The sequence below is a fragment of the Dendrobates tinctorius genome, unplaced genomic scaffold, assembly GCF_039654945.1.
Source record: "Dendrobates tinctorius isolate UK_male_01 unplaced genomic scaffold, ASM3965494v1 ptg000030l, whole genome shotgun sequence".
Lineage (NCBI taxonomy): Eukaryota > Metazoa > Chordata > Amphibia > Anura > Dendrobatidae > Dendrobates > Dendrobates tinctorius.
This window is the reverse complement of record NW_027361698.1, coordinates 18,898,091-18,924,119: the sequence shown is the minus strand read 5'-3', so window position 1 is coordinate 18,924,119 and position 26,029 is coordinate 18,898,091. Positions and strand designations below refer to the sequence as shown.

Sequence of the window (26,029 nt, the reverse complement as noted above, 5' to 3'; positions counted from 1 at the left end):
TCTCTGATTTACTGTAAGTTGGTAAATTACAATTTTACATAGAATTTAAAGAGAACTTGTCACCTGGTCAAAATTGGAAAATTTTTACTCTTATTTTATTCCTACTGCTCCCCTGATTATTCCATTTACTTATTTATTTTACATTTGCCTTTTTTAATGGGCCTATTTATTTTTATTTCTGATTTTATGGTGTTTATCAACAGGCCTTGTCACAGGAATCTCCGGAGTGTGCCTTTAGGTTGATTTGCATAGTTACCCTGTGAGATACACCCCCTTGGTGAATACCACAAAAATTACATTTTATGAAAAGACCTGTATCCCTGGAAGCATCTGGTGAACTTAGAGAAATACATAAAAAACGGAACGCTCAGGGGAGCAATGGGAATAAAATATGAGCAATGACTCTTTTGACCTGGTGATAAACAGGTCCTCTTTATGGAAGCCTAAGATGTAGTATTGTAAAAGAGTACTGCTTCCATGCCTCCACCAGGAGCTAGCAGAGGAGCTAGGTGAGCTAGAGACCCACTCAGATGAGGACGAGATGGTAACTACCAGGGTCGTACGTCGCCGTGTGATTATCCAGGTACACAGCGTTTAACTCCTGCACGTCCCTCAGCCAGTGGTTACTAAGTCCTGGTTACAATTGCAAGGAGTCTTTGATGGCCGTGCAATGCAATTATGTACTGATTAACATGGCTGTCTGCATGATTCCCAACTAATGCATGCCCAGTTCTGTGAGTAAGCAGCACCCCCACCAATACCAGTAGAGAAAGTGGATTGTTAGCTTCTTCACCTCACCTTCAAAAGTTCAGGTAGAAGACCAACCTAATCCTGATCATAGAGCTTTCTGCAATGCAGGGTCGACTACTGCACTTTTGACCAAGGTCCCATGCATGAACCTAACACTTTTTTTTTTCAGATTTGTTTTTAGAATTGTGTTGCTAATTTTAGAAAAAAAAAATAGTTTCATGCACCTACTAATGTGGATGTGGTTAAAAAAATACTGGATTAATTTAGTGAATGTCAGCTCTTTTTTTATTCTTTAGGCCGACAATATGGCAGACATCCTACCTGAAACAGTGACAGAAGAGCAGTACACAGATGAGCATGGCCATATTGTTGTAAAAAAGGTATCATGTGCCATTAATATGAAATAAAGGCATTTGTATAGTTTCTGCTGTTAGGACTATTGGTATCAGTACTGTTAATGCTATAAAATACGTACATTATCCTTTCTTAAATAAAATGCAAATAAGTTAACTAAGAACAGACTCTACCAGTTAATTCATGCTGCCTAAACCATGGGCACAAAATGTCGCTTTTCGGAGAAAACTTGGTTTGAAGATCCGCACTGGATCACAGGGAGATATCAGACTAGTCCGGTGCTGTACCCGGCCAGCCTTTACCTGCACTGATCCACGTTATTGACAGGTGTCTCTCTTTGTCATGAGAGAGACCTTTCCATAACTAGATCGGTGTGGAGAGAAGCCAGCCGGGGACGGCAACGGACTAGACTCTTATTATGGTCCTTGACGTATCTTTAAACTACCGGTATGTTTTCTCGGAAACACATTGCTTCAGTTGTGCAGCCAGGCTCTTATTCATGCTGTCCATGGTTTGGGTAGCTTGAATCGGCTGACAGGTTCCCTTTAAGGCCAGGGCCGTAGTGTAATATTGAGATCATAGTGTCGCACTGCGATATCCTATAATGTTGCATTGCATCCTGCGACCCACTGAGGCTGCAATACAGAGTCACAAATGTTTCCAAATGTGGTTGACTTTCTGTCACTAGCAAGTCAAATGTGACTCACTTGCCACAGGCTTTAATGCAAGTTGCATTGTGACTTGCATGCGACTTGTCTGTAATTTGTCTATTCTTTTTACTGCAAAATCACAGCTGTGTAAAGCCACCAGGTTGTCAGCAGGTTACCCAAATGTTTTTGGTCGCTGTAGCTTTTAATGCCCATATTTAATTTCAAAATGGTTTATTGAAATTTATAACTTTAGAAAACAGTATACTTAGAAACATATTCCCTCACAGGGGAATTTTTAACTTATCATGATAAACATATAACCTATAGAGGGAAAGACAAGACAATTACAAGAGGATAAAACAGTAGGGAAAAGGAACATTAAATCCACAGTGTACATTATAGTAACTTTAGTATTTTTTCGATTTTGCTGCTATATGAATTTTGGTAGCCTTGAAAAGGAAGTTTACCAATCTATGGAGACCTCTAGGAAGAGACGGGTGCTTTGCCCCAAGAAGAAAAACCGGAGGTTCTAGAGGAATTTTCCGGCCTGTCAATTGATCTACTATGAGTTTCACTCTATGCCAGTGGTCCAAGACCGCCAGACAAGTCCACCAGATGTATTTCATATCCCCTGGTAGACCACAGCCCTGATAACACAGAGCTGAGATATTTGGGTTTGTGCTGTGAAGTTTAGTTGGAACGAGATATGTCCTGTGGAGAACCTTCGGTGAAGTCTCCACAATGGATGATTGGTGACTTCCCTTGGACAACATATCACAACAAGATCCTCTAGTGGCAAATCAAATCCCATCTCCTCCTCCCATTTGTATCATAAATTTCAATTGTTTCTCATCGTGAGGTGGGTGAACAATTGAGTATAGTAAAGATAAGCTCCTTTTCCCATTGGATTGCTAATGCATTTTTGTTCAAAACTATTAATGCCCACATTTAAAGCACCTCTCCAGCTGTTTTTTTTCAGCCCTGGACTGGTGCTATTGAACCCTAGTATTACACTCACCAGCCAACATCTTCAGCTCTTCATAACGCCATTTTGGTCCCACACTGGCATCTTGTGACCGCAAATTCTGACTGACAGGAAGTCAGAAGTAACAATTGCAAGGTATCAATGTAAGTTCTGCCCTCATTAATTCTGGCTCTCTTAGACTTACTTTGATCTGTGACCTCCAGCTCACTTCAGCAAAAACTGTAGTGATCTGACAGGTCACAAGCTACTGAAGACGACCGGAGAGGTGCAAATTGAAGATGAAGACAGTGGCTGGTAAGAATGAAACTAAGAGCAGGGAACTTAGATTAGCAGCACCACTCCAGTGCTGCAAAAAATCTAACACTGGAGTGGTGCTTTAGTTCTGATGTTTTGGTGTAATTTTTGCCAAATTTATTCAAAGCTGCATACTATTTATTAAATTTGTCCCATTTGGGACTGTCTGATAATCAGAAAATCAAATCTCTAATTGCCATGCCTTGTTGACTATGCCCACTCCTTGAAGACCACACCAACTTTTGCCTGTGTCTGCAGTAATGGAAAGGGGGCAGACTTTGCTAATGAGCTTAGCAAGTCAGCCCCCCGCTTCTTTTCGTCACCAGCATAGGAATGGGCATGACTGGGTTGTACCGTCACAGCTCTGCAACTCAAAACTCTCAGTACCACACACCGGATATTGAAATAGCTGAAAGCTAACACTTTTAAAGGGTATTCTTAGAATTTATAAGATAGACTATTGGGAAAGGGGAAGAGAATGTGTGAATAAAAAATAACTTTTATTTCTTTAATTATTATAGGTTAAAACCATTGAATCCACATACATTCATTTGAGGATGTATATTGGGTCACAGCTACAGGAGTTATGCACTATTTCCCAATTATAGTGCTAGGATGTAGAGATATTTTATGTATATTTAATACTAAATATTTGTAGCAGCACATGTAGACATCTTAATTGATTAGCTCTATCTTGGTTTTACTTAGAAAAAGCTGGTATCCTGGCTAAACGCACATCAGGGACATATGCCCCGGTCTTAAGGCCCCGTTACACATAATGATGTCCCAGCATTCCCACCAACGATCCGACATGGATGGGATCGCTGGTGAGCTGTCACATAGACAGCCCCTCCAGCGATCAGAACCAGCAAGCAAGCTGGTTTCTAATGTAAACATCGGGTATCCAGGAGCCGCGGCTCTTGGATACCCGCTGTTTACCTTGGAAACTGACGTACACGCTGGTTTCCAAGGTAAACATCGGGTATCTAAGAGCCGTGAGGCTCCTGGATACCCGCTGTTTACATTAGAAACCAGCGTCGCTGATTGCTGGTCTCTCGCTGCCACACGCAGCGATGCGTGCTGGCCAGCGGGAGACCAGCGATAAAAAAAAAATGTCCCAGGACGATCGAGCACGATAAGCGATACCCGGCAGGGGGGGTCGGTCGCTGATCCCCGTCACACACAGTGATCTCGCTGGCGAGATCGCTGTGTGTGACGGGGCCTTTATGCTAGGCAGTAGATAATAGATAGTGTCTGCTATAAAGCAACCAAGATAGGGATGATCAATTAAGATGTCTATGTCCGGTGCTACAGGAGCATGGTGTAACAAGCTGCAGACAAACCGATAGTTTGTCTACTAGGGTGCGCTGACTACTTCTAAACGTCTGTGTGGTCACTGACCCAGGGAGAACGTGCCTACCTGCTATACTTACATGTGGTCATTCACACCAGATGCACACATTGGATGTGGCTTGTGTGTTAGATCATTAAGTGCAATGGTATGTCTGCTATCCGAGCAGTGGTGTAGCTACATTGCCTTATATCACTGCTTATACTTACATGCGGTCTCCTATATTAGCCGCACATACACTGGATGCGACCTGTATGTTAGATCAACTTTGCGGCGTGCTTGCTTTTATAGGAGCAGCAGATTACACTGCCTTTGATCAATTATACATCATACATCCTATACCAGCCGTGTATAGATCGGACACGACGCATTCATTTTATTAAATTGGATGATATCAATTTTATTTTGGCTGGCAACATATAGCAGTGTTAATAGACTTCTTGATGTTAATAGGTTATTACTCCTAGTTTACGTAGTGATACAGGCAGTCATTTGATAACTCCTATTTGGTTCTAAAAATCCTTGACCAAATATACAATTACTGCAGATGTTAATTAACCTGACCAATAATTTAAAAGGGACAAAGGTCAGGAATCCTATTAAATATACATAAAATATCGGTACATCCTAGCACTATAATCGGGACCTAGCAGGTCACAGCTGTGATAATTACATCACAACTCCTGTAGCTGTGGCCCTTATACATCCTCAATTGGCTGTATGTGGATTCAATGGTTTTAACATATAATATTTAAAGAAATTTATTAAAAAAGTTATTTTTTATTTAAAGACCGTTTTCCCACTAGTCAACAGTTTTCCAGTGATATACACCTATGTGAATAAATGTTCAATGAGATCTAACAATTCAATCATAATTCATAAGATATGAAGTAACTTACTGATCGCTGGGGGGGCTCTGCATCACAACAAACTGGCTCTGCAGAGCCTTCTTTGAATGGGGTGAAAGTAACGCATGCTTGACCTCATCTCCATTCATTGTCTATGGACTGCCAAAAAAAGGCGAGTACAGCGCTGTGTTATTTTCGTCTGTTCTATAGACAATGCATGGAGCAGAGTTTGAGAATATACACCTCTGCCCCAATTAGGACAGAGTTCTGCTAAGCTTGATTCCTGTGATTCATAGACCCATTCTTAGACATTTTTGTCCTAGTGCTGGGATCCTAGCAGTGAGTCACCAACATCATTTTAGTTTATCCATTGACGCCCATGTATTATCTTGGCCTGTATGATGAGGTCCCAGCAGAAAAAGCTTAAGAAGCTCTGCTCTAGAGTTTACATATCCAATCTTTACTGTTCTGTGTATTAAGTGTGGTTTCTACTTATCTAACACATAAAACTGCATGCAAGTAAAAATGACTTTTCGTTTTATTACTCCAGGTGACAAGGAAAATTATTAGAAGATTTGTATTGCCTGATGGTACAGAAAAAGAAGAAGTTGTGGCACAGGGGGGATCACAAGAACCAGTGACTGTAGAAGATGGAGACTCTGTATCTAAAGTTATGAAACGCACCATACTCAAAAGTGACAGCGAGCAGTCCGAGGTGAGCTCAACTAAATAGAATGAGTTGTAAAGAAAATGAATAATAATGCATACTTAAAAGGAACCTACCATGTTGAAAATATTATCTGATCTACAAGCATGATGTTGTAGAGCAGGAGGAGCACCTCAAATTGAAAGATTTCAGTAAAACTTGCATCTTAGTCATTGACATCCCTAGTGTTTTTATGTACAGTTAGGTCCATATATATTTGGACAGAGACAACATTTTTCTAATTTTGGTTCTAGACATTACCACAATGAATTTTAAACAAAACGATTCAGATGCAGTTGAAGTTCAGACTTTCAGCTTTCATTTGAGGGTATCCACATTAAAATTGGATGAAGGGTTTAGGAGTTTCAGCTCCTTAACATGTGCCACCCTGTTTTTAAAGGGACCAAAAGTAATTACACAGATTAAATAATTGGAAATAGAATGTTCATTTCTAGTACTTGGTTGAAAATCCTTTGTTGGCAATGACTGCCTGAAATCTTGAACTTATGGACATCACCAGACGCTGTGTTTCCTTCTTTTTGCAGGCCTTCACTGCTGTGATTTTCAGTTGCTGTTTGTTTGTGGGCCTTTCTGTCTGAAGTTTAGTCTTTAACAAGTGAAATGCATGCTCAATTGGGTTGAGATCAGGTGACTGACTTGGCCATTCAAGAATATTCCACTTCTTTGCTTTAATAAACTCCTGGGTTGCTTTGGCTTTATGTTTTGGGTCATTGTCCATCTATAGTATGAAACGACGACCAGTCAGTTTGGCTGCATTTGGCTGGATCTGAGCACACAGTATGGCTCTGAATACCTCAGAATTCCTTTGGCTGCTTCTGTCCTGTGTCACATCATCAATAAACAGTAGTGACCCAGTGCCACTGGCATCCATGCAAGCCCAAGTCATCACACTGCCTCCGCCGTGTTTTACAGATGATGTGGTATGCTTTGGATCATGAGCTGTACCACGCCTTCGCCATACTTTTCTCTTTCCATCATTCTGGTAGAGGTTGATCTTGGTTTCATCTGTCCAAAGAATGTTCTTCCAGAACTGTGCTGGCTTTTTTAGATGTTTTTTAGCAAAGTCCAGTCTAGCCTTTTGATTCTTGATGCCTATGAGTGGCTTGCACTGTGCAGTGAACCCTCTGTATTTACTTTCATGCAGTCTTCTCTTTATGGTAGATTTGGATATTGATACGCCTACCTCCTGGAGAGTGTTGTTCACTTGGTTGGCTGTTGTGAAGGGGTTTCTCTTCACCATGGAGACTATTCTGCGATCATCCACCACTGTTGTCTTCCGTGGGCGTCCAGGTCTTTTTGCATTGATGAGTTCACCAGTGCTTTCTTTCTTTCTCAGGATGTGCCAAACTGTAGATTTTGCCACTCCTAATGTTGTAGCAATTTCTCGGATGGGTTTTTTCTGTTTTTGCAGCTTAAGGATGGCTTGTTTCACCTGCATGGAGAGCTCCTTTGACAGCATGTTTCCTTCACACAAAACACAGGAAAATTGGAGTAGCCATAAACCACAAAAGAGAAAATATATAATATATAAAAGACAAATCTTTATTGTGCTATTTTAAAAAAATTATCAAACATTTATAAATATGTATGAGGTGATTAGGAGAAGCGTTCCAGAAACAAAGCGAGAAATCTCCCCTGTAAATAAGAGGCAGGACAGATGGGGAAAAAGAGCACCACATTCCTAAATATCACTGCAGAGCCGCCCCTGGTGTGTAATATATTATAACATGCCCGAGCTGTATCCGTACACACAACACCAAGGTGCTACATAGAAACAGTATCAGAATCTGCGGCAATGTGCTGCTCAAAGTAACCCAAGTCATATACTGGGACAATACCCATAGTCTTTAAAGTGCTGTTGTCACTTACCCATGCTGGAAGTACAAAATAAGGGGGGGGCACCTCGCTCTACCCCGACGCGCGTTTCGCCACGGCTTTCTCAAGGGGAAGTGTCTGGCGTCACCCGCCCATATATAAGTGCAGCGTCCCCGGTGCCGGTAATCATAACACATCACCATCATAGGGTCGCACGCATGTGTGGTGAACACACCAGTTCGACGTCCTCAGAATGCGTGCGACTCATATTTGATGGCCGTAACATTGCGTACCGAAGCCGGACACACTGCGCACGCGCACAGAATCAGCGCCATTTTTGTGAAGACCTGCTGGGGGAAGCCATAATAGTGGTGTCCATCGGCTTGCGATTCCACACTAGATCATATTGAAATACGCATTATAGAAGTAAAAACCTCAAAAAATCAAGACATGAGTACACAGTAGGGTATACCCGCAGCATCAGTACAATTTGCAACCATAAATAAATAAACCTCCATGTAATTAGCATAACTAGTTCATGCTACGGTCCTAAGATCTAAAGGTGCTGTGCATCAGATGGAAAAAAGAGGTGAAAGGAAGAAAAAGGAGAGGAAAGGGAAGGGGGAGGGAAAGCGGAAAATATGACCAAACGAGAATAAATATATCTACAATCTGACAAAAAGCATATTAAAATGTATAATTTTGCTTATAAATACTGTAAGGTAGCGCTGTCATTCAGGTAGGGGATACTCGCTTGGCAGCCAAATAATCACGTCCGGCATGGGTTTTCCATAAAACCATAACAATCCATGCGGTTTATTCAGGCATCATAAACCCACAGCAGCAGCATAAAGTTCATATAATCAGCATAGCGTTCATGACAGAGCTTCCCTCTGTTATCCCTGTGGTCACACAGGTTACGCAATGTCCAGTACTCAGGCTCTTCAGCCTCACAGATATCTCACCCCGTCAGGGTTACCTCATGGTTGCTTCAGACTCCAGACGTTCATTCCCTCTCCCTGGGAACTGTCAGACGCTTGCAGCCATTACTCACAGCATTCACGTGCTGTCAGGCAGGAATCCCCATCTCCCAGTGGGACCTTCCATAACGGACCAACCGGGTCCCAGCATTCACTCATGTGACCTACCCTGGCCACCTTATATGGTCCGTAGCCACGCCCACCGGGTCACATGGCTATGACCTCATCACAGGTCCTACAAGCATTCATACATTCTTTAGTATGGCGTTCTAGACACACCCCTGGGTGGATTTGTAGGTAGCTGGTTCCGCCCGTCTCTCCAGCTACCTGAAGACTTCTCCCTGACACATTGGAGCGAAAGATCAGCTCTGCTGATCAGCACATAAGCAAGCCTTCATCTCAAGGCCACCCACCTTGAGATACATTACGATCATTCAGCATCCTACTCCTATCAGGACACTGGAAATGCTTATACGCCTGTCCTGGGACACCAACACCGCGCCCCCTAACGGTCACAGTGGTCACTACACAGCAATACATCATTAGTATGTTCATTCATTTTACCCGCAAAATAACCCACACTCCCACCCACTCATGATGCTTTTCTTCATTCCATAATTGGTGATGTAACAAGAAAAATTGGAAATATTCCACTCATCAATGTCTCTAGATATCCAAGGCATCGCTAGTCCATCAGAATGCATCCAATATATTGGTATCCAGGTTTTTCGCCATTTTTTTAATAGAAATTAACGTCCACAGCAGGCTACAGGCGCTGATCCCAGCCAGCTATAAAAAGCACCGAGGAATCAACTCATATAAAAATATGAGTATGAGAAGAAATATAAATGTATGATAACTGCAAAGGACAAACACAAAAGACAAATTAAAATCACAGCACAAAACACCCAAGCACAAAAATATTGCGCACGGAACAATAGAACAAGATAAGATGAAACCCAAGATGTATAGAAACGGGGCAAGAAGGGGGAAAAAAACAAAGGGGGTCACCTAAAATTGCCATAACACTATACATGTCCCACCAATTCAACCCCCTATTTACAGAAAAGGCACAAAGCTGTTAGTTTCATTCAACCCAGCAGGTGCCATAGTATCTAATGTCACAATCCATCTACATTCATGTTGCGCGAGGATCTTCTTGACATTACCCCCACGGACACCACAGTCAAATCTATCAATTCCACGGACCATCAAACCCTTTGGGTTAGCATTATGAAATAACTTAAAATGCTTTGGAAGAGTTTTTAGTGTAGAGACATCCTGGATATCTTTGGCCGCCATCACATCCCTTACATGTTCTCGTACACGGTCTTTTAACTCCCGAGATGTGAGTCCGACGTAGATTTTATTGCACGGGCAAGTCATGGTCAGAATGCATAACATGAAGTGCAATGCACATATTGACATCTAACTGTAATCAAAATGAGACATTTGGCAAAATATTGATCAATACATTGAGCCACCCCACCGCGCCAAGGTAATCTCATGTGGGGGGTCCTACTCTACATTTTTTATTACTCACTGTGCCATTACGGCCTCCTGAATATTTTAAAAGCAAGACCATATCTATTACAAATGTACCTGAAACATGTCTGGATCGCTCCCGTGCAGCCAGATGAAGCAAGTGCAGATAAAGGCCAACCAGGTCTGAACACAGACATCTCAGGTTGAGATTGCCTTGGCGCGGCGGGGTGGCTCAATTTATTGATCAATATTTTGCCAAATGTCTCATATTGAATACAGTTAGATGTTAATATGTGCATTGCACTTCATGTTATGCGTTCTGACCACCAGCAGCGCTGGCTTCTCTCTTTTTATAACTGTGTATATAAGCTGTATAATGCAGGTTCATTTATATAAGGGTTTTTCTGGGCTCAAAATAAATTTCTGTATTCACTCTGTTACTCCCAATAGTTAACTGCTGTATGCAATATGCACACTGTCAGGATCCCCCTCTGTTCCAGCTCAAACGGGTGGTTTGTAAACTTGCAGTCACATTCCAACGAGAGAAGCAGATGAGAAGCTATTCAGCACAATAGAACATTGAGCAGATGAGAAGCTATTCAGCACAATAGAACATTGTGAGAAGATACAGTAGTTGGTATGTGACCACAATTACGATATGCAAATCGTCTGCTCCAGCTGGCACTAGAGGGGAATCCTGACTGTGTGAAAGTTGCACACTGCCAGGATTCCAGAAGTCTGTAGTAGGGTAGAGTGGTTACTGAAATTTATAATGAGACTGGAAAGCCCTGTTAATCCTCTTTTTTTATAGACTTAGGAGTCTAATAGTTTTCTGCTCTTTGCTTGGCAACTCTGACTATATGCAAACATTCTTTACATTAATAATTGGTAAAAAAATATTTTTTTAATTTTACTAGAGAAAATTCTTTTAAAAAAGTGTGATTGGAAAAAGACCTATTGTTTAATAGTTTTTTGTGTTAAATTAATTTTTTTTTTGAAATGTTGATAGTTTTTTTTCCCCATATCATAACTGTAGTAAAAATAAAAAATATGAGCTCATGCAATTTTCACACTGATCACTGGGGTAGACTCCATACTTCCTGTTGTTTCAGTAAATGATATAGGTACATTAGCCACAATGAGCACACTGTGATACTATCTTTTGTATTGCAAATTGTCGCTAAAGAGAGGAGGAGGACTTAAACTCTAGTGCCACCTAAAAGTCAACATCGACCTTTTAATGGGCCTTGCCATATGACTCTGAATAAAAGCCAAACCAGAATCTCAATTTGCAGACTCAAGTTTCTGGGTGTTTCCCCTCTTCAGTGCAATGCTTGAGATCTGATTTAGCTGTATGAGAGGCCTCTGACTGGAGGGTAACTGGGGGTAACTAAGAGGGGTAATGTCTCTCCTTGTGAAGAGTGACATGCATCTACACAAGGAGAGGTATTAGACCTTCAGTCCCTATCTTTTGTATTGACGCATCTAGTGTGCCTGTACAAATTTCATTGTGAAGGGAGTGGGAGCAGGGTCAGCTGTGAAATCACCTATTGTGTTTGAGGATCTTGTGTTATCAATTGTGTATAGAAGTGTTACCTGTTATTGTAACAATGCCTATGATGATAATGAAACTACTGAAAAACCTTGTAATACAAGAACCTGATTTAAACAAGAGGCCATTTTATTAAAACCCATTCCCTTTAATACTCAGAATTCCCAATAATGTTGTAAATATTAACATTTGTGCTAAATCTTGTAATCAACCTATAGACAATTGAAATTAATGTCAAAGTAATTTATTAATAAATATACATGTTAATGAGCATAACTGTGCATGCAAATCAGTAGTAAAGTTCATATAATACACTTTCTTGAATCCCGCATTATTAATGCCTATTAAACCAGTTAAGTTACATTTAGTCTTTGCGCACTCAATAAAATTCCTCTAGCAATTAACAAAATTGCCTCATGAAAATTTGCCATAATGATGCAGAGGTGATATAGTGCCTAACAAGTGGATAGTAAAATGTATAGATAATGATGGATGAGAAAATAGAAAGGCATTGGATCAACTATTGTGTCGCTAAAATGGGAGCAGAGACCCAGTACCCGAGAACGGCCACTACACAGTGCATAGAGCGGAGGTGTTCAGGCTTCTGGTGATCACATTACATGGTAATAGCTAATCAGTGGGAGTGGCGACCCCCACAATCTAACGTTGATTACCTACCTAAAGGATATGACATCTATATCTAAGTCCTGATAAAACCCTTTAGTTTAATTGTAATAGATCTTATCACATTATTGTTTATTATTGCATCGTATGTCATTCTTGTGTTTTTCTGAGATGCTGTAGTTTGTATGTCTTGTTATGGGTAAGTTCACACTAGGCGTTTTTTTCTGCAGCAAAACCTGATCTCTTGGCAGGAAAGACACTGCAGAAAAAAGCATGTTTTCCTTGGGTTTTCTTGCACTTTTTGTGGAATTTTTTATGTGTGTTTGTGCGTTTTGCGGCAGGTTTTGGCTTGCTAGGTTTGTCGCTTGCAAACATCAAAACATGATACATGCATTTTTTCAGCATGTTTTCAAGTGAATGGGTAAAAAATGCTGAAAGAAGGAACATGCGCTATGTTTAAAAAAAAAAACAAAAAACGTGCAAAGCAAAAAATAAAAAAAAATGTTTGTGCACTTAAAATCTCATAGGCTTTGCTGGTACTGTAAAACGCAGCTGAAAAACACCTAGTGTGAACTGAGTCTAAAGGTACTTTATATCTGCCCAGGGCAGAACAAATAAATTCCCTAAGAATTAAAAAAAAAATACAATTGTGTCACCAGATCTCATTCTCTGAGCCAAGAGTTATGTCATCAGACTTTGAAGTTGAACCTGTGGAAGGACGTAAGGTCAGCAAAGTTGTGAAGACCACCATGGTCCATGGTGAAAGGACAGAGAAATGTATTGGAGACTCTAGTTTAGCATCTGATTTGCCATCAGCCACGGATGACTTTGAGCAGGTAACGAGGTGGCAGCGGAGGATTTGGCCAGAGGTCACCATATAATGTACTCGTAGAATAGCTTTTGTTGCTACTGTTTTTAATTCTGTAGAAGCTAGTACATTGAAGTCTATACACTTAACTAAATCAATTATTCATGTCGCAGAGCCAAGTCATAACTTCTTGAGGGACATTTATTACAACTGATATAAAAGACAACAGTAGCAATGATAGTCGCTATTGATTGATCAGTGGCACAACAATTTGAAGTACGTAGCTTCATTTTCAATGAACCTCCCTATGTGATTTCACACTACTTTATCTGTGTGTTTTTCATAGGACTGCAGGAAAACCAGCTAAGCTATCTTAACATAACTTGTCAAAATGCTCCAAAAAAACTATAAAGTGAGAAATTCAGCTCTATGCCTAACAAACCATATAAAAGATCCCCGTGCACTGCCTAAGTGCCCCGTACTTCATTCCGTCAATTCTTTCAATTCCCTTTGAACATTGTCGCTCACAAAATCATTCAGTGTCTTCAATAAAATGGATGATTGAAGAGCTGAAAAAACATGGTAAATCCTCGTCTATAATCTGTTAATTAATCTAACAACGTCCAGTGGGATACACTGTTTGTAAACATGTTAGTATATGCAAATATCTCTCAGCTAATGCGCACAACTAGAACATCATATTACAGAATTATGGTCCTCCAGGGATGTGGAGAAGAACATTGGGAAGCTAGGGAATCCAGGCAGAAACCTGTCAGCCGCATAGTCTATTGGAGCTTGTTTTTACAGCGCATAAACACAGTCATTGAGAAATGGATAGATAGGTAGATAGATAATCACATAAGAATTAAAGCAGCATTGGTATAAAGCAATGTGGGAGCATGCCATAAGACAATTACGCAGAGAATTATGGAATCGTAGATTCATACCTCCAGAATTCACTGCCTTTTTTTCTTGAATTATAGATGGACATATACCATAAGTAGATATCATAAAGAAAAGATATATAGATAGATACAAAAAGAAAAACAGAAGGCAATGCAAAATCCAATTCATGCGGTGCAGGATTCAAAATTCTTTCGCCAGTGAACCAGACAAGCTAACCATCCAAAAAAGGCCATTCATCTATCAAATAGTGGGTCAAAAATAGGGAATATATTCCATGAATATATTCCTGTCAAGAGGCCACTGGCATAGATAGATTTATGTAAGTTCAAAGTTACAATGGTAGATAGAGTGGGGAAAATAGAAAAATAAGTATTTGATACACTGCCGATTTTGCAAGTTTTCCCACCTACAAAGAATGGAGTTTTTCTCTAAGAAGCCCTCCTAATCTGCACTCATTACTTGTATTAATTGCACCTGTTTGAAATCAACACCTATCCACACACTTAATCAATCACACTCCAACCTCTCCTCCATGGCCAAGACTAAAGAGCTGTCTAAGGACAACAGGGACAAAATTGTAGATCTGCACAAGGCTTGGATGGGCTACAGGACAATTAGCAAGCAGCTTGGTGAAAAGGCAACAACTCTTGGCACAATTATTAGAAAATGGAAGACGCACAATCTTCCTCGTTCCCTGGCTCCCTGCAAGATCTCGCCTCGTGGGGTAAGGCTGATTCTAAGAAAAGTCATGAATCAGCCCAAAATGACATGGGAGAACCTGGTCAATGACCTGAAGAGAGCTGGAATCACAGTCTCAAACATTACTGTTAGTAACACACTAGGTTGTCAAGGATTAAAATCCTACAGGACAAACAAGGTCCTCCTGCTCATGTCAGCACATTTCCAGGCCTGTTTGAAGTTTGCCAGTGACCATCTGGATGATCCAGAGGAGGCATGGGAGAAGGTCATGTTGTCAGGTGAGACCAAAATATAACTTTTTGGTATCAGCTCCTCTCGCCATGTTTGAAGGAAGAAGGATGAGTACAACTCCAAGAACACCATCCCAAACATGAAGCATGATGGAGAAACATCATACTTTGGGGGTGTTTTTCTGCAAAGGGAACAGGACGACTGCACTGTATTGAAGGGAGGATGGATGGCGTCCTTTATCGACAGATTTTGGCCAACAAACTCCTTCCCTCAGTAAGAGCATTGAAGATGGGTTGTGGCTGGGTGTTCCAGCATGACAAAACCCTGAAACACGCAGCCATGGCAAATAAGGAGTGGGTCCGTAAGAAGCTTTTCAAAGTCTGGGAGTGGTCTTACCAGTCTCCAGACCTGAACCCAATAGAAAATCTTTGGAGGGAGCTGAAACTCTGTTTCCCAGCGACAGCCTCGAAATCTGAAAGATATGGAGAAAATCTGTATGAAGGAGTGTGTCAAAATCGCTGCTGCAGTGTGTGCAAACTACAGGACACATCTGACTTCTTTAATTGCAAACAAAGGCTTCTGTACCAAATATTAAGTTCTGTTTTTCTATTGTATCAAATACTTATTTCATGCAATATAATGCAAGTTACCGTATTTTTCGCTTTATAAGACGCACCTGATTATAAGATGCATCCCCAAATTTGGTAAAGAAAAATAATTTTTTTTTTTAATGTTAACTGGAGGTGTGTCTTATAATGCTAGTGCCCGTCTTTCAAATCATTTATATGTCCCTCATCCTTGTATCTATATAACCCCATCCTGGCACATTGCCCCTTTGTGCTGGCACATAGCCCCCCATCCCATCCTGGATATGGCTCCCCAGTCACTATATGCAATACCCGGTTGGCACTCACATGCCCCCCCTCTCTCTATATGCCCCCCTGCTGGCATGCACACGGTCCCCCTGTCCCTATATTCCCCCCTGCTGGCATTCACACAGCCCCCCCCTCGTCCCTATATTCCTTCCTGCTGTCATGCACACGGGCCTCCCCGTCCCTATATTCCCCCCTGATGGCATGCACACGGGCCCCCCGTCCCTGTATTCCCCCCTGCTGACATGAACATGGCCCCCCCGTCCTTATATTCCCCCCTGCTGGCATGCACACGCCCCCCCGTCCCTATATTCCCCCCTGCTGGCAAGCGCATGATAAAATAACAAACACTTAACTCACCTTCCGATGATGGCTCCTGCTTCCAGCATCCCCGTGGCTCTTCCTGTGTCTGTGCTGACATCCTCCTGCGAGGGCGCGCCGCAGCAGCTGCTCATTCAGGCACTTCATTGTAGCTTCAGGACCTTCCGTCACGTGACCAATAGGACCTGCGGTCACGTGACTCGCAGTGCACACTGGGAGTCACGTGACTGCAGGTCCTATTGGTCACGTGACGGAAGGTCCTGAAGCTAATATGAACTGCCTGAATGAGCAGCTCCTGCCGCACGCCCTCGCAGGAGGATGTCAGCACAGACACAGGGGGAGCTGGGAGCAGGAGCCATCATCGGAAGGTGAGTATAGTGACGGGGCGGGGGGAGAGTGAAGGCACATGCAATATGCGCTGCTCCCCTGTCTACCAACTCGGCGCAGCTTCAGCAACGAGGTGATGGACAGCGGGTGCAGTGAATATTACATGAGCCTAATGAGCAGGAGCACATGACCACCGGCTGTCTCTGCAGCCCGCAGCCAGCCCACCCCAGCCCCCGGACACCATGCCAGAGCTGCCCCCCCCTACTCTATAACACAGCTGCAAACAGATTCTGATTATAAGACACACACCCCACTTTCCCCCAAAATTTGGGGGAACAAAAGTGTGTCTTATAATCGGAAAAATACTGTATGTAAAAGACATACAATGTGAATTTTCTGGATTTTGTTAATAATCTGTCTCTCGCAGTTGAAGTGTACCTGCTATAGAAATGATAGACCTCTTCATTCTTTGCAGGTAGGAAAACTTACAAAATCGCCAGTGTATCAAATACTTATTTTCCACACTATAGATAGATAGATAGATGAAAACTTAAATAGATTCTTGGATAATTGATCAATCATTATAGAACAGATAGATGTACAGCATGTTGCTTATGTCATGTCAGGAGACCCTTAATAATAGAGTATCTAAGGCTGACTGTTACATCCTGATGAGCACATCTACTGTATACTTGTAGATAATAGTGGAGTAGGCGGTTGCTGTTGTTGGCAGATCAGAAGAACATTGCACAGTTATTTTTTATGTCTAAGTGTTATGTGCACATCTAAAATTCTCTCAAGTGAATATATCTGCTGCCTGTCTTTAGTTGCATTATTCATTGCTTAAAAAACAAAACACATAAAATCGCTCAGCATTGAGATTTTTCTCATTTTCTAGGCTTTAAGCTATGTGGGTGGAGATTTAAGAGTTCACCTGCCAAATTTAGTGGAATCAGAAATTACCAAAGAGGATGGATCTGTTATTAAAAGGTTTGGACTAGCATGGCGCCAACATTAACAGATTGCAGTGAAACTAACAACAGTGGTCACTCGTCACTCAATGACTATCTGTTACCCAGAAATACATAGAGGAGGGCAGTTTTGGATGAAGCACCATCCTTGATGAGATACAGAGATCATCTGTATAAAATACATAGAAAAATGACATACTGCTCTCCAATATAGTTAAACTACATTATGGGCTGACTCACTGAGGTTTGTCATTAGGGGTATCTGGACAAATCCCCAGCCTCCACTGTGTGTCGCTGACAGATTGGATTGCGTGTCACCCTTCCATGTAACAGACAAATTCATGCTGTACAATTCACAGTGTAAAGATTGTTTTCACACTTCCGACATTTATAGTCCAAGAAAGCATCCACCACTGCTGGATTTGTGACACAACGTAATCAGCCTCACATATACTTGAGTTTGGGTCAGTAGACCGGTGTCCAGGCCAGACATAGCAGGTCATATTTGGACCATGAATATTAGAATTGTGAAATTGTCCTTGGTCTGTTCATTGCGGACCCTGAGCTCCCCTTTGTTACAGGGTTTGGCAGTGTCTTGTCCTGTGACGGATGTAACCCAGATCCCTGGTGGTTTCAGAGGTACCGATGATCTGATCAGTCCACAGCTTTCAGTTGTAGTGGTACTTGGTGTCAGAGTAATATAGGCACAAATACACATTCAATTTAGCTGCTAGTATGTTTATTGTGCAAAATGATCTGTCTTAATTTCCCACTTACATTTATACTTAAAGAGGCATTTTTTATTTTAGTTAAATCATTTTTACATTTTAATGTTTGCAGTGTTTGACTTCCATAGGCTGCTGATTCTCTGTAAATTCAAGTTTGATGTGGTCTATGTTCACAAATCATCTTAGAGGGGCTCAGAAAAATAAATAAAAGAGTTATAGCTGGCTCACTGACAGACTCTCAGTTAATTTTTCTGCAGTCAGCACAACAGAGGCTTTAGAAGTCAAACCGTTTCAAGATTTATAATGGGATCCAAGGGATAACGTTCCTCTTTATGGAGAGTGACATGCCAAGATGAGGAGACTTTCAAGCCTTGCAATGCTACTCTGGCAAATATGCAAATTTTGTCTTCCGAGAGGATGAAGAATAGAACTCTAGTGCCACCTATTGGAAGTAGCAATTAGGATTGCTACTCCCAACAGGTGGCACTAGAGTTCTAGTCCTCTTCCTCTCTAAAGAGACAATTTTCAAGCTTTATAATGAAAATTGTTCCACGAGGTGGACAACACTGATATGCCTTGACCATTTGTACTGTGTATTCTCAATATTAGATATTACATTAGTCGGTAGTTTTGGTAGTTCATCTTTAGGCTGAAGTCACATACAGTGGTGTGAAAAAGTGTTTGCCCCCTTCCTGATTTCCTATTCTTTTGCATGTTCATCACACTTAAATGTTTAAGATCACCAAACAAATTTAAATATTAGACAAAGATAATAAAGTAAACTCAAAATGTAATTTATAAATGAAGGTCTTTATTATTAAGGGAAAAAGAAATCCTATCCTACAGGGGCCTGTGTGAAAAAGTGATTGCCTTTAAACCTAATAACTGGTTGGGCCACCCTTAGCAGCAACAACTGCAATCAAGCATTTGCATTAACTGGTAATGAGTCTTTTACAACGTTCTAGAGGAATTTTGGTCCACTAATCTTTGCAGAATTGTTGTAATTCAGCCACATTGGAGGGTTTCCAAGCATGAACCGCCTTTTTAAGGTCATGACACAACATCTCAGGGTCAGGGCTTTGACTAGTCCACTCCAAAGTCTTAATTTTGCTTTTCTTAAGCCATTTAGAGGTGGAGTTGCTGGTGTTTTCTGTATCATTGTCCTGCTGCATAACCCAAGTGCGCTTCATCTTGAGGTCATGGACAGATGACTTGATATTCTCCTTCAGGATTGATATTTTACTGTTGGTATGAAGTTCCTTTTTGAAAATGCTGTGCTACTTCTACGCCAGATGTAATGGGACATACACCTTTTAAAAAGTTGAACTTTTGTCTTGTCAGTCCACAGAGTATACTTCCAAAAGTCCTGGGGATCATCAAGCTGTTTTCTGGAAACCCTGAGACAAGCCTTTATGTTCTTATTGCTCAGCAATGTTTTGTTTTTCTTTGAACTCTGCCATGCAAGCCATTTTGGCCCAGTCTCTTTCCTATATTGGAGTCATGAACACTGACCTTAACTGAGGAAAGTGAGGATTACAGTTCTTTGGATGTTGTTGTGGGGTCTTTTGTGACCTCTTTGATGAGTCATTGCTGCGCCCTTGGGATAATTTTGGTCGGCTGGCCACTCCCAGGAAAGATACCACTGTTCCATGTTTTTGGCATTTCTGGATAATGGCACAATGTGTTTTGCTGGAACCCCAAAGATTCAGAAGTTGCTTTATAACCTTATCCAGACTGATAGATCTCAATTGATTTGTTTCTCATTTGTTTCATAATTTCTTTGGATTGTGACATGATGTGTAGCTTTTGAGGATCTTTTGGTCTACATCACTTTGTTACGCAGGTCCTATTTAAGTGATTTATTCATTGATAACAGATGTGGCAACGATCATGCCTAAGTGTGGCTATAGAAATTAAACTCAGCTTCCCAAAGATGTAATAAACCACAGTTAATTTATGTTTTGAGGGGAGGGGGGGAAATCACTTTTCCACACAGGGCCCTGAAGGTTTGGATTTCTTTTTCCCTTAATAAATAAATACATTTATAATAAAAAGTACTACAAATTGCTTGTGAATCCATCCTTAGAAAGTAGTAAATCTGTCCTTGTGTTTTTCTTTTGACTTTTAGGAAGCCCTGTTCAGTTGCAATTGCTAAAAAAAACGTGGGTTTGAAACTGGAACTAGAAAAATTGTGACAAAACGATAAATGTTCTGCATGCTTTTCATTACCTTCCACTGTTGTTGGTGTATATACAGTAGAATGGCTGTCAGATTAGGAATACTTGGAAGAAACAGTCTATAGTTTTATTTTTATCAGTTTTATACTGTACTATAGCTCCCATGTTTTTGGCTCATACTTTTCAATCAATTAACTACTGTATTTATTGCCCCAATTAGAATATTGTGTACAAATAAATACTCATTAAGCCTGCTGTATAACTATGTACTGATGTACTGAGTGGATATATGGCTACATAAAATCGTACTTTATCAGTAAGGACTAAATCTTCTGTAATGGCAGAGAAAATACATTGCCCATGTTATTTGGCAGCACTCAGAATGCCCATTGCCAAGTTATCATCATCAACTTTTAAACTATTAATTCTTTGTAAAATCCTACTTAAAATTTATCTCTAAAGTCTGCGTAATAGCAGCCATCTGGAAAAGCACTCAGGCCGGCATAGTAAACAGTGGAGATATTGGTTTATAAATTAACAAGCTAAATAGATGTGTCTGTGCTGAGCGCTATACACAGGAATCACAACTCAGAAAAGACTGAGCTAAAAAAGTATTGTCATTAGTTCTGGAGTGAATTTTCTGACATAAAATTCTTAACATAAGGTGTGCATAAGATAAAGGAATATAGGGTAGATATAAGGACTTCTGTACATGGCTAATTAGTGTTTGTTTTATGAAGAAGCTCTAAATGCTGTGTGTCTCCTTATGGTCCATTAGGGTCCACATTCTCCCCTAGCAGTGTGGTCAGTGGAGATTGTAACCATGATGTGGCTGGCATTGGAGAATGACATATATTTTTTTACTCACTTATTTTCTTTTATGATCAAATAATTCTCTGGGTGTTACCGTAATACGGCATTGATTGATAACCACTGAATTGGAATGTGCTGACTAACTATAAAACTGCTATTCTTTTTATGATAACTCATTCATTGAAATTCCATGCTGACATCTGCAGGGAAATGAGGAAATCCCATGTTATATAAAGTAAATGTAACATATTATATGTTTTATGCACTGCAGAACAACGATGAATAAAGCCTGCGCACAGAAGAGGACTGTGGTGAAGGACCAGCATGGGAAACATGTTTTCGTTGAGCAGCTGGAGGATGTTCCTGAAGTGCTACATAAGGATGACCTCCAGACTGACCTTCAGCAACTTCTCAACCGCTTCTGTGGAGAGGACTGGGAGAAAAAGGCCAAATGAGAGGCTGCTGCTGCTTCATACTTACAACACATATCTGTAGTCAGTATGCAAAAGATACATTCTAGTCCATGCACCAAGGGCCATGGGTACCACGCGCACTGGGTAACACTGACACTCCTGTCCTGCAAATGTCATAAAGAATATGATCAGTTTCGTTTGTAAATGCAAAGATAATTTTGTGACCAAAGATAGCATCCTTTCCTCTTGGATGGTTTATCCATATTTTCTCACTCAGTCCCCTTCCTCCTACATGTCAGCTCCGTCCACAGGCCTCTTCATGGCGCCTGCACAGGTTGTTAAGAAGGATGGACCATACCATATTACTTACACAGAGTGAATGTGCTTGATGGTTTTGATGATACCAGATACTACGTTCGGCCTTTTTTATACTTTGCGTAGAAGAAAGCAAAGTAGTTAATGCAAAAGACTTGATGATGATTTCTGCATTTAGATCAGAATTCCAAGTCATTAAAGCTCCAAGTTATTCTAGTATCCCTGGATCTAAGATCTCTTCTCTGCAGTTATGGAGATGGAATAATCAAATACATAATCAAGCTACTGCTTATAATAAAGCAGGCATTCAAAATATTCTGATATTGTAAAGTGGGCACATGCTAGTCCACACCTACACTTTGGCACGTGTGTTCACGTCAATGCTATAGCATACCATATAGTCCTATAACTAGAGAAAAAAAGCTGCTGATTGTGGCACTGTAAATAATGAGATGGGCGAGATAATTCCCCAGTTAAGCAAATCTACTAATACATAAGTCACCTTGTTTATCAGGATTTCCTATGGCACATGCATGTGGCATTAAACAAAGATTAAACTCCTGTAATCATGTGTGGAACTTGTTAACCCTCTTAGCACTGAGCAAGCAGATTTCACAAATGTGTCCTCTTCTATTTCTGTATTTTATTTTTATGTCAAAAGCTAAAGACACAATGCAGGTTTCAGTTCTTCTATTTTTTATGTTTTTACGTCGAGAATAATCCTTGAAATTGATTCTAGCATTTATGCACTTTTTTTTTTTTAAAAGAAGGGATTATAAAGAAAATGGAAATATTTTTTGTCTTCTGTACCTTATTCTTCTCGTGGTTTAAACTATGTAGCCTTTTAACGTACAAATATATATATAAAAATACTTATAAGCACTATACCTTTTAAACCCAATTTATTTAATGTAAGTAGAGATTGGGAATCGAAAAGAACAAAACATTGCATTAATCATGATCACGCTAATTTATAAATAATATAAGGAAAAAATGTAAAAAAAAAAAATAAACTAAATTCGGCTTTTGCGCTTCACAATTTATGCGGGAAAATGACCCACCGAGAGAGACGAATGTCAGTTGTAAATTATTAGGGTTTCATTTAATCTCTTACCAATTCAATAGGGTCCTTGAGGTTGTTTAATTAAAACACCTACTGTGTAGCTTCATTTCTTTCTGTCCAAAACATTGCTAAATGCCTTTCTCAGTGGAAAAGTCAGGTCACTTACCATGAAGTTGGGATGGGAGTCTTGCAGCTGTTGTCATTTGGGGCTATCATGTCCATTGTGTGACAAGGTCTAAAGAAACAAGTCGGTTGTGCTATTTGCATTGCAGATGAAGTCTGTGTAACATCATAAATTGTTCCTCACTTTTATGGGTTCTGGTTCCCTTTTATTTCTGCTCTGTTATAAAGCCAAGTTTTACTACTGTGAGAAGTGGCATTTAAGTTGATGATTCAGCATCTTGTTCCCATGGTGATAACACTAATTTAATATATCTATCAGGGCATGTCTTAGTTAAAAATGGCAAAAATAAATCACACTAACAATACATAGCTGCAATGTGTACAATGGCTGATTTAATTAAATAAAGTGTTCAATGTACAAATGACTGACTCTCTCTTCTCTGGTTATCTGAAGTGCATCCACATCAATATTCTCAATTTAAAATTTAGAAATTTCATGCAGTACGTAGGATGCAAGCAATAATGCCACACTCAATAAGGATGCTACATATATATTGGGCTGCAGGCTCGGCCTGGCCCACAGGGTAACAGGGGAATCCCCCGGTGGACCCCTGTGCAGATCTGGGCCCCCAACACCACTATATGGATAGTACTAGGCATAATTCACTTGATTTACTCTGTAAAAGCAGCATCTCATCATTCATTAACCATACTACCTAGCTTATTATTATTTAGACATATAGGTACATTTGAGAATGAGTGGAATGTTTCTGCTGCTCTCAAGTCCAATGGTGGTGTGATTTAAACCACTCATGTGCTTGGTGATGTAAAGCTTGGAGACATATATAACCCCATAAATATTACTACCATAGCAAAATCCAATGTATGCTGCTGGAGAAAATAGCGCAATAGGGTCTTATCTGAGAAACAAATGATTAAAATGATAGTATTGTACACACCAGATTGAGCCACAAAACAGGCTTGTAGAGATATCCGCTGCAGCATATCCACCAGTCCACTAGTGACCAACCGAAGATGAAAAAATTAGTAGATTGTGGATTTAATCAGCGCTGCTGAATGATTCAAGGTCCAAAACATGTAGCCATTCAATTGTGGATTTATTCAATACATTTCAAAGTACACGACTTCTTCATCAGGAACACCACAATGTCAGACATTAATCTTTATTGAAATATCACATGAGGGACTATGGACCATATGCAGATCTGGTAATTATTACACACTCTATCTGCCTATCTGTGAGTCTTTTGTGCCCTGGTTTTGAGGTCAAACATGATCCATATGTAATGATTTATTACTGAGTCACCATTTCGCACATATATCCTTGTATATTCTTCCATCTTTTGTATGGTATTCTACAGTTGGAACAGAAAGTATTCAAACCCCTTAAAATTTTTCACTCTTTGTTTCATTGCAGCCATTTGGTAAATTCAAAAAAGTTCATTTTTTCTCATTAATGTACACTCTGCACCTCATCTTGACTGAAAAAAAACAGATGTAGGAATTTTTGCAAATTTATTAAAAAAGAAAAACTGAAATATCACATGGCGATAAGTATTCAGACCCTTTGCTCAGTATTGAGTAGAAGCACCCTTTTGAGCTAGTACAGCCATGAGCCTTCTTGGGAATGCTGCAACAAGTTTTTCACCTGGATTTGGGGATCCTCTACCATTCTTCCTTGCAGATCCTCTACAGTTCTGTCAGTTTGGATGGTGAACGTTGGTGGACAGCCATTTTCAGGTCTCTCCAGAGACGCTCAAATGAGTTTAGGTCAGGGCTCTGGCTGGGCAGTCAAAAATGGTCACAGAGTTGTTCTGAAGCCACTCCTTTGTTATTTTAGCTGTGTGCTTAGGGTCATTGTCTTGTTGGGAGGTGAACCTTCGGCCATGTCTGCGGTCCAGAGCACTCTGGAAGAGGTTTTCATCCAGGATATCTCTGTACTTGGCCGCATTCATGTTTCCTTCAATTGCAACCAGTCGTCCTGTCCCTGCTGTCCCTGCAGCTGAAAAATAACCCCATAGAATGACGCTGCCACCACCAGGTTTCAATGTTGGTAATATATTTGGCAGGTGATGAGCAGTGCCTGGTTTTCTTCACACATACCGCTTAGAATTATCACCAAAAAGTTCTACCTTCGTCTTATCAGACCAGAGAATCTTATTTCTCATAGGGTGGGAGTCCTTCATGTGTTTTTTAGCAAACCCTATGCGGGCTTTCATGTCTTGCACTGAGGAGAGGCTTCCGTCGGGCCACTCTGCCATAAAGACCTGACTGGTGCAGGGCTGCAGTGATAGTTGACTTTGTGGAACTTTCTCCCATCTCCCTACTGCATCTCTGGAGCTCAGCCACAGTGATGTTGGGGTTCTTCTTTACCTCTCTCACCAAGGCTCTTCTCCCACGATTGCTCAGTTTGGTTGGATGGCTTCTGGTGGTCCCAAACTTCTTCCATTTAAGGATTATGGAGGCCACTCTGTTCTTGGGAATCTTGAGTACAGCAGAAATTCTTTTGTAACCTTGTCCAGATCTATGCCTTGCCACAATTCTGTCTCTGAGCTCCTTGGCCAGTTCCTTTGATCTCATGATTCTCATTTGGTCTGACATGCACTGTGTGTGAGCTGTGAGGTCTTATATAGACAGGTGTGTGCCTTTACACATCAAGTCCTATCAGTTTAAATAAACACAGCTGGACTCCAATGAAGGAGTGGAACCATCTCAAGTAGGATCACAAGGAAATGGACAGCATGTGACTTAAATATGAGTGTCTGAGAAAAGGGTCTGAATACTTATGGCGGTGTGATATTTCAGTTTTTCTTTTTTAATAAATTT

The 26,029-nt window shown here is 40.6% G+C and overlaps 1 protein-coding gene across 34 annotated transcripts in view; it reads left to right on the top strand.

Moving 5' to 3' along the window:
* Positions 1-21,703, top strand: part of ANK2 (ankyrin 2) — a 772,868-nt gene extending 751,165 nt beyond the window's left edge. For 15 of the 34 annotated variants that reach the window (XM_073571916.1, XM_073571915.1, XM_073571917.1 and 12 more), the window contains 5 exons: positions 491-583; positions 1,047-1,130; positions 5,783-5,947; positions 13,075-13,251; positions 17,478-17,612. In XM_073571916.1, the coding sequence (XP_073428017.1) occupies positions 491-583; positions 1,047-1,130; positions 5,783-5,947; positions 13,075-13,251; positions 17,478-17,597 (639 nt within the window). In that variant the 3' untranslated portion in view covers positions 17,598-17,612. Of the gene's footprint in view, positions 1-490; positions 584-1,046; positions 1,131-5,782; positions 5,948-13,074; positions 13,252-17,477; positions 17,670-21,539 lie in introns of those variants that run through there. The other 19 variants (XM_073571911.1, XM_073571913.1, XM_073571902.1 and 16 more) reach the window with 7 other exon arrangements.
* The last annotated feature ends 4,326 nt before the right edge of the window (positions 21,704-26,029 follow it).